At 40.8% G+C, this 11359-nt stretch overlaps 1 protein-coding gene and 1 long non-coding RNA gene across 2 annotated transcripts; one reads left to right on the top strand and one right to left on the bottom strand.

The window, feature by feature from the left end:
• Positions 1-125: 125 nt before the first annotated feature.
• On the bottom strand, positions 126-1757 carry LOC113758558. Its single transcript, XM_027301362.1, has one exon. It carries the CDS (start codon positions 1755-1757, stop codon positions 126-128), a length of 1632 nt encoding a protein of 543 aa, XP_027157163.1.
• A 4717-nt stretch (positions 1758-6474) lies between these two features.
• On the top strand, positions 6475-8686 carry LOC113758557. The gene is made up of 3 exons (XR_003466780.1): positions 6475-6595; positions 7660-7723; positions 8541-8686. It is a non-coding gene; the product is annotated as an uncharacterized LOC113758557 (long non-coding RNA).
• The last annotated feature ends 2673 nt before the right edge of the window (positions 8687-11359 follow it).

Here is an 11359-nt window from a genome sequence, read left to right as displayed (position 1 = left end):
GCTAGCAAGCTTAGCTTCCCCTTATTTTCTTCTCTCATAGCCGACCCACTTGTTGCCTTTTTCTTCCCTAGGGGTTCGGCCCTACTCTCTCCTTTTTCTCCCTCACTTTTCTCTCACTTTTTCCTCTAAAGTTCTAGCTCATACTCCTTTTGGAGCCTCATTTGATCTTCATACACTTGTTTTGGGGTGAGAGGTACAAGTGTCACCTTTCTATTGCAATGAGTAAAGACATATTTATTAGCTCTTCCTTTGAATTCGACATCGCGATCATATTGCCAAGGCCGTCCAAGAATGAGGTGACTTGCTTGCATTGGCACGACATCACAAGTAACCTCGTCTTCATAATTGCCAATTCGGAATGGCACTTTTACTTGTCTAAACACACGGACTTCCCCTTCATTGTTCAACCATTGAAGGCGATAAGGTCTTGGATGTTTGATAACTTGGAGCCCTAGCATTTCTACCATGAGTAGACTAGCGACATTGGCACAACTCCCACTATCAATAACAACACTACACACCTTATCCTTGATATAACACCTTGTGCAGAAAAGGTTGTCCCGTTGTACCTCCATTTCCTCCTCTTTGGCGCGGGTAGTGAGGACCTTTCGAACCACTAGGCATCCAATCTCCTCATGCGTGGGTATCTCCTCACTCGATTCATTCTCTTCCTCTTCTAGAGGCGGTATCCCCTCGTACTCCTCTTCCTCATCTGATACAATTTCCCCATTTGGCAACATCAGCATGGTCCTTTGGCTGGGGCATTGAGAAGCGATATGGCCAAATCCTTGACACTTAAAGCACTTGGTGTCTCGACCACGCGGTTTGGTAGCTGCATTATTAGCCTCAAAGTCAGGCTTGGGCGTTGCCTTGGAAGGGAGGCCATTCGGCCTTGGAGGGTAAGAAGGAGCTGCGGCTTTCTCCTCCCTTTTTGGTTGAGAAGTGCGCCAAATTCCAGCTTGATAAGTAGTGCTTTGTCGCACAGTACCCCTCCTCTTGAGGCGCCGTTCAATTGTAACCGCCTTCTCGAGCATTTCATTCATGTCGAGGTAGTGTTGGAGTTCCACTACTTCGGCAATCTCGGGCCTCAATCCATGTAGAAAACGAGCCATAGTGGCCTCTCCATCTTCACGCAAATCCACCTTCATGATGGCCATTTCCATCTCCTTGTAATAATCCTCAACTGACATGGACCCTTGGTTGAGAGCTTGTAGCCGACGGTGTAGATCTCGGCTATAGTAGCTCGGAACGAACCTTTTTCTCATCAGACTCCTCATTTCCTCCCAAGTTTCCAAAGGTCTCTCACGATTTCTCCTTCGGCTTAGTCTAAGTTGGTCCCACCAAATGGAGGCGTAGTCAGTGAATTCTACGGCTGCTAGTTTCACCTTTTGCTCATCCGTATAGGTGTGGCATTCATAGACTAACTCAATTTTCCGTTCCCATTCCAAGTACGCCTCGGGGTCCGACTTGCCTTGGAATGAGGGAATCTTGAGTTTGACACCTTTAATGGTGTCGTCTCCTCGACGTTGGAACCTTTGATCATTTTGGTACCTTCCCTCAAACGCTTCCTCTTCATCGTTTGAGTATGCCGATTCTTTGCCTTTACTCGGGGTAGGTGGAGGTCTTGAGTTCTCCAACTGATCAATCAGGTCATGCAATGGCTCAATTTCATTCTTAAGCAATCGCTTGAACTCCCCCATCATGGCTTCCAACTGTAGTTTGATGTCCATGGTTTGGCTACCCACTCCACTAGACATATTTAGTTCACCTGCAAAACAAATAAACAAAAACGAGTTCCTCTCTCTTTTTTTTTTTTTTAATACGATGTATAGGTCACTCACACTCGTGTTTCACTCAAGTGTATCACTCGCTAATAATCTTACCAAGCAATTCCTTGGCTTGCTAGTCGTTCGAGTTGAACAAACCAGGGGTCACCGCAGTGTACGTTCTTGACTAGTCAACAAGTGACACACAAGCTAGTAGCAATAAATGGAGGTGAATGACTGAAGACCTAGACACGACTCAAGACTCAGAATATAGCTGGACAATAACTAACGACTCAAAAGAAAGTAAGACAATTAACTTGAATGCTGAAATTTTGAAAATCCTAGAAAACTCTACCCGAAACCCAAATTTCTGGAATGTGTTGAGCTGCTGGTCCGTGGTCTGATTTGGACACTTGGGGTTGCCAAGATTGGAAACCTTGGAGTTTGGTCAGATTTGGGAGTCCCAAGTGGTCCAAATTCGAAATTTTGGGGCTGGTCAGATTTGGAAGTCAGATTTTGCACAAAATTTGGTAAACTTGTAGGCTGTCAAGAATTGGATGTTGTTCAGATTTGGAAGTCCAAGTTTGAATCAGATTTGGTGGCTTGAATGCTGACCAAGACTAGGGCTGTTCAGATTTGAAAGTCCAAGTTTGAATCAGATTTGGTAAAACTTGAAGGCTGGTCAAGAATTGGAAACTAGAGCCGTCTTTCTTGAAAAATTTTTTTTTTGACCTTTGAATCAGATTTGGTAAAACTTGAAGGCTGGTCAAGAATTGGAAACTAGAGCCGTCTTTCTTGAAATTTTTTTTGACTTCTGTTGGGGTGTTTTCACACAATAGCCAGCTAGTTTAGACCACAATTTCACAGCAATTAACGTAAACAACTTGGACAGATTTGGTTTCAAGATCAAAGTTCCATGAAAACAAGAACACGGTTGAAGGTTTATTTCAGGTTTCAAGACTGCCAAGATTAACCTCTTTGATCCAAGAAGCTCAAGACTTCCCCAATAAGGTTTTGATGTTCGAGTTTTGCAAAGCAACAACACAAAGGTTCAAGAAACAAGTGCAAACAGATTCGGTATCCCAGCAAATTAATTCCAGCAACGACTCAAGGGAATGACAATAAGGTATGCAACACAAGAGATTTTTTTTTTTTTTTGGATTTAAACAGAACATAAACACAAGACAAAACTGGACAGAAAATTTCAGACAACAAGTAAACAACAAAGACAGATTTCTGACAAGGAAACAACAAAGACAGATTTCTGACAAGGAAACAACAAAGACAGATTTCTGACAAGGAAACAACAAAGACAGATTTCGGACTTGACAAACCCGAGCACTTGAGCTACGAATTTAGAAGACTAAAATAGATCTAAAAATGATAAAAAGGGATATTCGTGATACCTCTAACTAGCTCTGATGCCAGCTGATGCGAGACGCGGAAGCTACTTCGGATCTAGAGGAACACGATGAAGATTTGACGGAGTTGAACCCGAACTTGGACCACTCAAGAACAGATTTAACGGTAGAGGACGCCACAATCAAGTATGTGTGCTTGATTGATAAGTCAAGAACAGCCTAGGATCAACTCTAGGATGTTCAACTTAGCTTTTACAAGCTAAGGGAATTTGCCACAAGGAATGGACGAAATTCTGGAAATTTTATTCAATACTCTCAAAAACTGAATGTAACATGCGGCTTGAGGCTATTAATAGCCGTGACTAAGACATAATAAACTGGAAAAATAACAAGGAAAGTTCGGCCAGCCCCTTGGGCCTTCACTTGACCGAAAGCTAGCCCAACTAACTATAGATCCCCGTACGGCTCAGCGAGGGTACTTAACTGCGGCTCAGCCCGCCGTTTGGAGCTTGAACACTCGCATCTTCAATTGTAAGCAGCATTTTAGTAGTCGTGCAAGGATATTCCAACTCAATTCCTTCAATGCCCGGTTTCTCTTGGGTTTGGATGGCACGTACCAAGGCTTGGAGGGACTCCTTGAATCTCTTAGCTCGTGCTCGTGTCACTGGTCCTTGGGGTACCTTCACAGGGTCTACTTGTACACTTTGGGCCTCGTGCTCAACCGCATCAGAAATAGAGTTGCAAAAGAGATGAACTGAGTACTGGGAAAGATGATGGGAACCAAAATACCTAGAGAACATTGAACTATTGCATCAGAACATACGATTGAAAGGAAATATGAAGGGGTTCCAGAAGAGGTACAGAATAAGTTTGTACCAGTACATTTGCCAAGTTGAATAGCCATTAATGAGGTTTTTGCCTGGATAAGTTATAATCATTGGACTATGCATAGTGATATTTTTATATAGCAAGATGTATTCCCTTAGGAACAGTGGACTTGGTACCTGCTGTTTTAATAAGTGCTATGAAATATTTGTGGTGGTGCAATATTGGATCCTTATCCCTGAGTTTATTGCCCTACTTTGGTCTTTGAGTTAAAAATTTATCGTTTGTCGCTCGAAGGGAAGAAATGATTTAATGTACAGAGTGTATGGGTTAAAGAGCTAGCAAGAATAGTAACCATGTTGTAACTCTTCTTTCTATCGAGATTAAGGTTTGCGTCACATTTTTCACCTTGACTAAATCAACAATTTGACCGAATTGTCTTCATCTTCCCTCTTACTTGGCCGAACCAAGAGAGAAGAGAAACCAAAGAGAGACCTCCAACTCCAACCTCAATTTTGTACTTGAATCTGAAGTTACTCCATGGAAATGTTAACTAAGAAAGATTTCAAGGTATTGGTGGAGCGATTTTTGAGGAAGAAGCCCTGGATTTCCATCTTTCTTGAGGTTACAAGGTAACTTTGGCTAGCAATTTTCCTCTACTACCAATATAGGAAAACTAGTGGATTAAGGTAGTACTTTTGGCAGCTTTATGGAAAATTTCATGGGTTGAACTAGTGTTATGGTAATTTATGGTTTTATGGTGAATTTTCTACCACACGTCATGCTTAAGTACTGACCATGGTCTGATAGCTTTGTTATGACTTGCCTAAAGAAAATTCAAGCTTGTGATTAAGAATTTCAGCTTTGGGTTTCATTTTGCTAAACTTGAGTAGAGACGGTTATATGCTTGATGTAGTGAGTTGTGGGCTTGATATTTATATGCTTGAGTTGAAGCTATTTCATGGGAAGAATGAAGCCTTGAATGGGCTAGGAAAAGTTAGTAAACACAAAGGATGTGCCGCTGAAAATTTTTTCCGCAGGGAACCTTGGAAGGTTTTACAGAATTTGTTATATCTTGATGTAGAAAAGTCAAAATTGAGTTTTATTATGTTTGAAACTAGATTCAGAGTATCAGTATTGTTCTCAATTTCCATGAATATCTATGATTTTTCAAAGTTGACTGAAACTGTATACCTGTTCTGTCTGTTACTGGGTGAAGCAGCAACTTTAGGTTGGAATTTGACCGACTCGTGGATTGGATCTTACAATGGTACCTTCTAGAAAGTTGTAACAATTTGAATCCATATTCCGACGGTATAAAGTTTTTTAAGTTTTGGACATAAGAAGCTCGAGATAAGATTTTCAAATGAGATCACGCAAAACTAAAAAAATTTCTATTTTTCCTAGGATTATTCCTACTTACATTCCCAACTTTAGGATTGGAGTTGGTAAACTATTTTGAGGTTGGTTTATGAGTAGAAACGAGACTTAAATGAAAGGAAAATGAGTTCTTCAAACCACCTTAGGTCGGACAGTTTACAACTTTGCATTTTGAACGTCTTTTCTACTTTCTCTAAACGTTTGGCTATAAGTGATACTTTTCTGCTCTAAATGACTTTTGCAACATTGATTAGTAAGGACATAAGGATTATTCTTCGATGGGAACAAGCTAGTATTATATTTCGATAGGTTATACAACTATGAAACTTGTAAATTGAAACATGTTCTAAATAAAGATTTGTAGCTTCAATTCCTACATAATATGGCTTTGTATTGCTGGTCTTACTAAAGCATGCGCTCACAGGACTCGAGAGAGTTAAAAAGGATATTCATCGAAAATATTTTGAACTACTCAGTAATCAAGCTGAGAATCTCGAGGGCGAAATTCTTTAAGGGGGAGAGAGTGTGAGAACCCTCATTTTTAAAATACAATTTCCCCAAACTACATGCCTTGCACCAAGATTTAAACCACCTCTTATATGCCCTGGCATTATATTTCACAATGTGTTACAACAAATCCCTTGTATTGACCCTCACTTTAAAACACAATTTTCTTACTTACATGCCTTATTATAAGATCTAGACCATTTAATATATGCCCTTACAAATTATTTTCTATGTGTTATAATAATTTCCATGCATTTCATTTCAATTCATTTTACATTTTACTTGAAGTAAAATATTTCCTTGAGCTAGGTTGTAAATAATTCACCACTTGTAATTGTCCAAGTGTTCTTTTATTAGTGGTAGAGACTTTATGTGAGAGATTAGAGGTGTTGAATAATTATTGGTGCATTTGGAAAGGTAAGAATGGCATTAGTCAAAGATTAAGAAAGGTTAGGACAATAATGGAGCCATGTGGCAAAACCCTAGCCATGTATCTTGTTTGACCAAAGGATTAGAGGAATTTTAAACCAACTTTGCTTCATTTTCCTCCAAAATTTCGTCCACCTTAAGGGCTTCCAAGGGAAGGAAGAAAACTCCATCTTCTTGCTATGACAACCTTAGTTTGATCTTGAACAAAAACCAAAAGAGAAAGATCTAGAGTTTGTGAGAAAATTTCCTTCAATCTTTGAGGTTGTTTCAAGCCTAAAGCTTCTATTGTGGTGGTTTGTTTGGTGACCAAAGCAACTTGTAAGTAAGGTATGTAATCTTTAAAATTTGGGTTTATGATGTTATATCATCTACTTGAGGTTGAAATGGTGAAAACAACTTGTTATGGTTGAATTTGGGGTTAGTTTCTTGAGTTAATCAAGTAATGGTTAGGTTTACTAATATGCATACCAAGTGTTTGATGAAATGTCTAACCCTTATTCATGTGTGTTTATGAAGTATTGATATGTTTTAAACCCCTATTTAGTTGGATCTAATACTTGTTATGTGCAAGGAATGAAAATAACAAGAAGAGTAGAAGTTAGAAATTTTTTAAAGTGTGCTGACCGAAACTTTTTAAGCTTGCTGCCCGGTTTTACCTTGATATTTTCATGCACATTTTGGCTACAAATGTGAGTATTATATGTTGGGTTATGTGTGTGGAGGTTGTCTACAAAAAAATTAGCCAATTTGGTTGAATAAATTTTGAGTTATAAACAAAGGAGGAAAACTGGACTAGGTCCAGAAATTTTCTGTCCAGCCATCTTGTTAAGGTCATAACGTGTTACTCACTGATCAGAATTGAGTGCCGTTTATGGCAATTGAAAGTAGACTCTTAGAGCTTTAAAACGGTACAAAGCTCATTTTCTGGTTCATCCCGAGCGATCCGTGGCGAGTCTGGAAAGTTGGCTGTCCGGGAAGTACTGTTCATCCGAGACAGTCCAGAAAGTTCATTTGGTTTCTTAATTTTGAGCCACTTATGTTGGGATTTTGGAAATGGTTTCTTCTAGACAAATTTAGCCTTATGAACCTAGTTTCCAATGCAACTGACGGAACCAAATTCTGACTTTCCCACAATGAGCAATGACCGTTTTCCCGAGGCTGGCCGGGCGAGACAGTTTAACCCGTAATGAAGCCTTTGAGCTGTAGTGAAACTTTTCTTTTGCCAAACTTTCATGTACATACTAGACTTGTTTTCCATGAACTTTCACCGTGGTTTAGACCCTATTTGCATGCCGGATTAAGTAGCTTAAGCTACTCACTTGGCCTCTTAATGAACCTATACTTTAGTAGGGAACGAATCCAATTATTAATGTTTTCACTCGTTGACCTAGGTTTGGGCAACGACGGTGATCGTAACTGAGACGTTTGACGTCGATTATTACTTTTGCTTGACAGGTGAGTGTTCCACTACCTGCTACTTGTTATGAGAAATATTCGTGTACTTGAAAGTATTGAATTGTTATTGTTTGAGCCAAACACTGTTTTAATTAAAATTGAGGCGAGTGTGTACTTTATCGCACTCGACCTTTCTTATTTTTTCTTTTCACTGAGGCTCTACTTACTGAATGAATTAACATGAAATGAGATATTGCTATACATGACTGTGCTTAAGTTGCGTGGATGACATTCCACCAACTACTGTTACTGTTTGGGTACCCAACCTCATAGGTGAGTCGGTTGTATCGAGCCAGCAAGGGCTTGGTCGAGAAGGCCGATAAACCTTGAGGACTGTTTACTGTTCACTGGAAATTGAATCTTGCTTGGAGGTCCCTGGTGAAGCATAGCCGTTGTGCTTGCTTGTTGTGTTGTCTAGCACCACCAGTGATAAAATCCTCGGCTTGATACTGTTTCATTGGAATCCTTGAGCATTGGAAACTCGGATTCCTGGTATACTCGAGTATTACCAAACTACTGTTTATGGAGTGCGGGCCCGGTGGGGGGTTGTTTGGTGGACGGAGACTGGTGAAAGTGGTGTTCTACGGACCTATATACTGTTACAAGTGTTGACGGAGTGTCAACAGGAGGCAATTATGATCAAGCTCAAGTGGACCTTTGGCTTTTGAAAGCCACCCGTATCCTTGAATTGAACTGTTATTTTACTGTACGGTGTTTAGTTGGCTATTTTGTGATTTTATGTGGCTATGTGTTTACTTGTTTACCTGGAACCTCACTGGGCTTTAGCTCACCCCATTCCCTTTGTTTTCCTTAACAGATCGGGAAGGGATTTGATCGAGGGCTTTCTTAGCTTTATTTTGCCGTTCTTGCGTTTTGAGGTTGTAACTTTCGTTTAAGCAGACTTGTAAGCTTAAATTCTTAAGGGTGATTTATATTATGTAATTTTGAGTGAAGCGTGGTAAGTTGGCATACGATGATATATGTACTAAGCTGAATTGTTGAATTAGTGATTATGTTTGAGTTAGTGTTTCAATCCCCTGCATTGTCAAATGTTACATTCGTTTCATTGATGATATTAGTACTTTGAACGACTGAGTCCTGGCGAGAGTTGGGCAGGCAGTCCGTTGATACCCTGGGGTTTGCCCTAGGGAGAGGTGGGGCTGTCACAGTTGGTATCAGAGCTTAGGCTTCAGATCTTTGTAGAGTATCCTAGACATAAAAGCTCAGGATGCTGGACTGTGGGATTGGTTTGAAAGTTAAGTGATCACTGGAAGGAAAAAAAAAATTTTGAGCCTAGGTTTGAATTGGTTTGGGCGAGTTAGGAATTTTCGACTTGAGGATTATATTTGATTATTTTCCCTTAAGAGTACTTAAGTTTATCTACACTTTGTGTAGGCTGGATGAATCTGGCGGCCCTAGTAATAGACCGGTTGGCGAGCCATCCCGTGGGGACTTACCGATGATTAAGTATCAAATCAGACCCGGAGGCCTAGAGCCTATTGGGGCTTATCTAATCACTACAAGTGGTGTGAGTGTCTGCAAATTTTACCTATTCTAATGGAGTAGTGTTGGCCGTTGTGAAGGAGCGAAAGTTGCTTGCCCGGGACAATGCTAGGTTTAAAGCTGAAGTCAATCAACTAAAGGAAACTACTAAAATGCAAGCCGATCGAATTAAGGAGCACAGGTATGATATGGTTGAAGGCCATCAAAGGATTGGTAAATCTTTGTATGTAACTTGGAGAAGCTCAGGAACGCGTTTAGGGGGCAATAAAAGTGAGGAATAGAGTCGAGTCAAACCTGAATGTTTGTGATGACCTGTTTGGGGACTTCAGTAGACTTAAGTGGTGACGTCTCTAACATTGGAGACGAGGCAAGTGTTGACCTTGCCTAGACCGGAGGAGGGTCAGCTAGTCCCGCATCAAACTAAGCCTACACCTCTAGGCTACTACTTTGGATGATTTTGACTACTATACATAGAAAGGATAAGGGATGTGGTGACTCGGTGGTTGTACAATTTTCTTTTGACTACTTGCACTGGATTTTTCCTTGATATGACTGTATGACTGTATTTGTATCTGTGAGTCTTGTACCTGATACTTTTGGTCTAGTTATCTTACAAACAACTACTATGAGCCTTGGAATGTATAATACTTTGACTTTGATTGTGACTGTGAATTGGACTGTGACTGTTACGGTGACTTTGACCTCGACTTTATTACGACATTGGCATTTAATTGCTTTATATTTTCACTCCCTTATTGTGACTCCGATTTCATTTTATTTGACTTTTGTAAAGGAATAATCATCTATCATGTACCAACACGTACTTACCCATTGGTTAAAATACTTGGACCCTAGACCAGTGAGTAATAAAGGAGAATAGGTCCAGGACCAAGAAGAGGAATAAAGGTTTGTAGTCAATTAGAACCAGGGACCCGGAGGTGGAGTAGGGGACCAGGTAGCTACAGCTATCAATCGTATGACCGATCTACTGTTTACTGGCCATTCGGTTGACCAACAAGGTCAAACACCGGGTAACTAGTAAAGGAACCTTGAAGTAAGTGAAGATAGAGTCCTAAATCAGTTCCAAAAGTTCACACCTCTTAAATTTCTTGGAGAACTAGATCCCGAAATTGCCGAGAACTGGTTTGAAAGAATGGAAGATATTTTACTGCTTCGCGTGGTCTCTGCGCGAAGTGAGCTTGGGGCCAAATGGTGTTATTGTTTCGATTATGTGAGTCAGTGGAAAGGACTAGGTGCTCTTTTTGGGCGTAAGCTATGAATCATGACTGTTATAAGCGTAAACCCTTTATCAGGATACTTGGGAGGAATAGATATGTACGTCGGGTAGGAATCTGTAATATGGGTGATTTACTCTTAGGACCGGCCAGCTCGAGTTGTGAATTACCTTATTGTGGATTCTTGTACTTGAAGGTGCTAGGGGCATTAGTTAAGCCAAAAGGCATGACTAGCCACTCATAGAGACCATGTTTGGTTTTGAAGGCTGTTTTCCACTCGTCGCCTTCTTTCATCCGAATTTGATGATAGCCGCTCCTTAAGTCTATTTTGGTGAAAATAATGGCACCATCGAGTTCATCAAGCATATCATCAAGTCTAGGAATGGGATGACGATATTTGACAGTGATAGCGTTCACAGCCCGACAGTCAGTGCACATGCGCCAAGTACCGTCCTTTTTGGGAACAAGTATCACAGGCACAGCGCAAGGACTTAGACTTTCCTTTACCCAACCCTTACCTAAGAGGCCATCAACTTGCCTTTGAAGCTCCTTGGTCTCCTCAGGGCCCATGCGGTAAGCAGGTTTGTTGGGCAATGGTGCTCCAGGAATGAGGTCGATTTGGTGTTCAATTCCCCGAATGGGTGGTAAGCCATCAGGGACCTCGTCAGGGAAAACATCCTCAAATTCTTGCAAAAGAGCAACTATGCTCGCAGGCAACGCCTTGTCGAGCTCAGCAACATCCAAGAGCACATGCTTGCAAATCATGAGAAGTATAGGCTGATTAGAGTTCACCACTTTTCTAACATCTTTAGCCTTAATAATCATGTTGTGCTTCCTAGTGGTAGGTGCGGTAGGTGATTTGTCATGTATACCCCTAGGTGTGCTCCCTTGACCCTTG

The sequence above is a fragment of the Coffea eugenioides genome, unplaced genomic scaffold (assembly GCF_003713205.1).
Source record: "Coffea eugenioides isolate CCC68of unplaced genomic scaffold, Ceug_1.0 ScVebR1_576;HRSCAF=1274, whole genome shotgun sequence".
In the NCBI taxonomy this organism is placed as follows: Eukaryota; Viridiplantae; Streptophyta; class Magnoliopsida; order Gentianales; family Rubiaceae; genus Coffea; species Coffea eugenioides.
The sequence above is the reverse complement of the archived record's forward strand: the minus strand, read 5'-3'. Positions and strand labels throughout refer to the sequence as shown.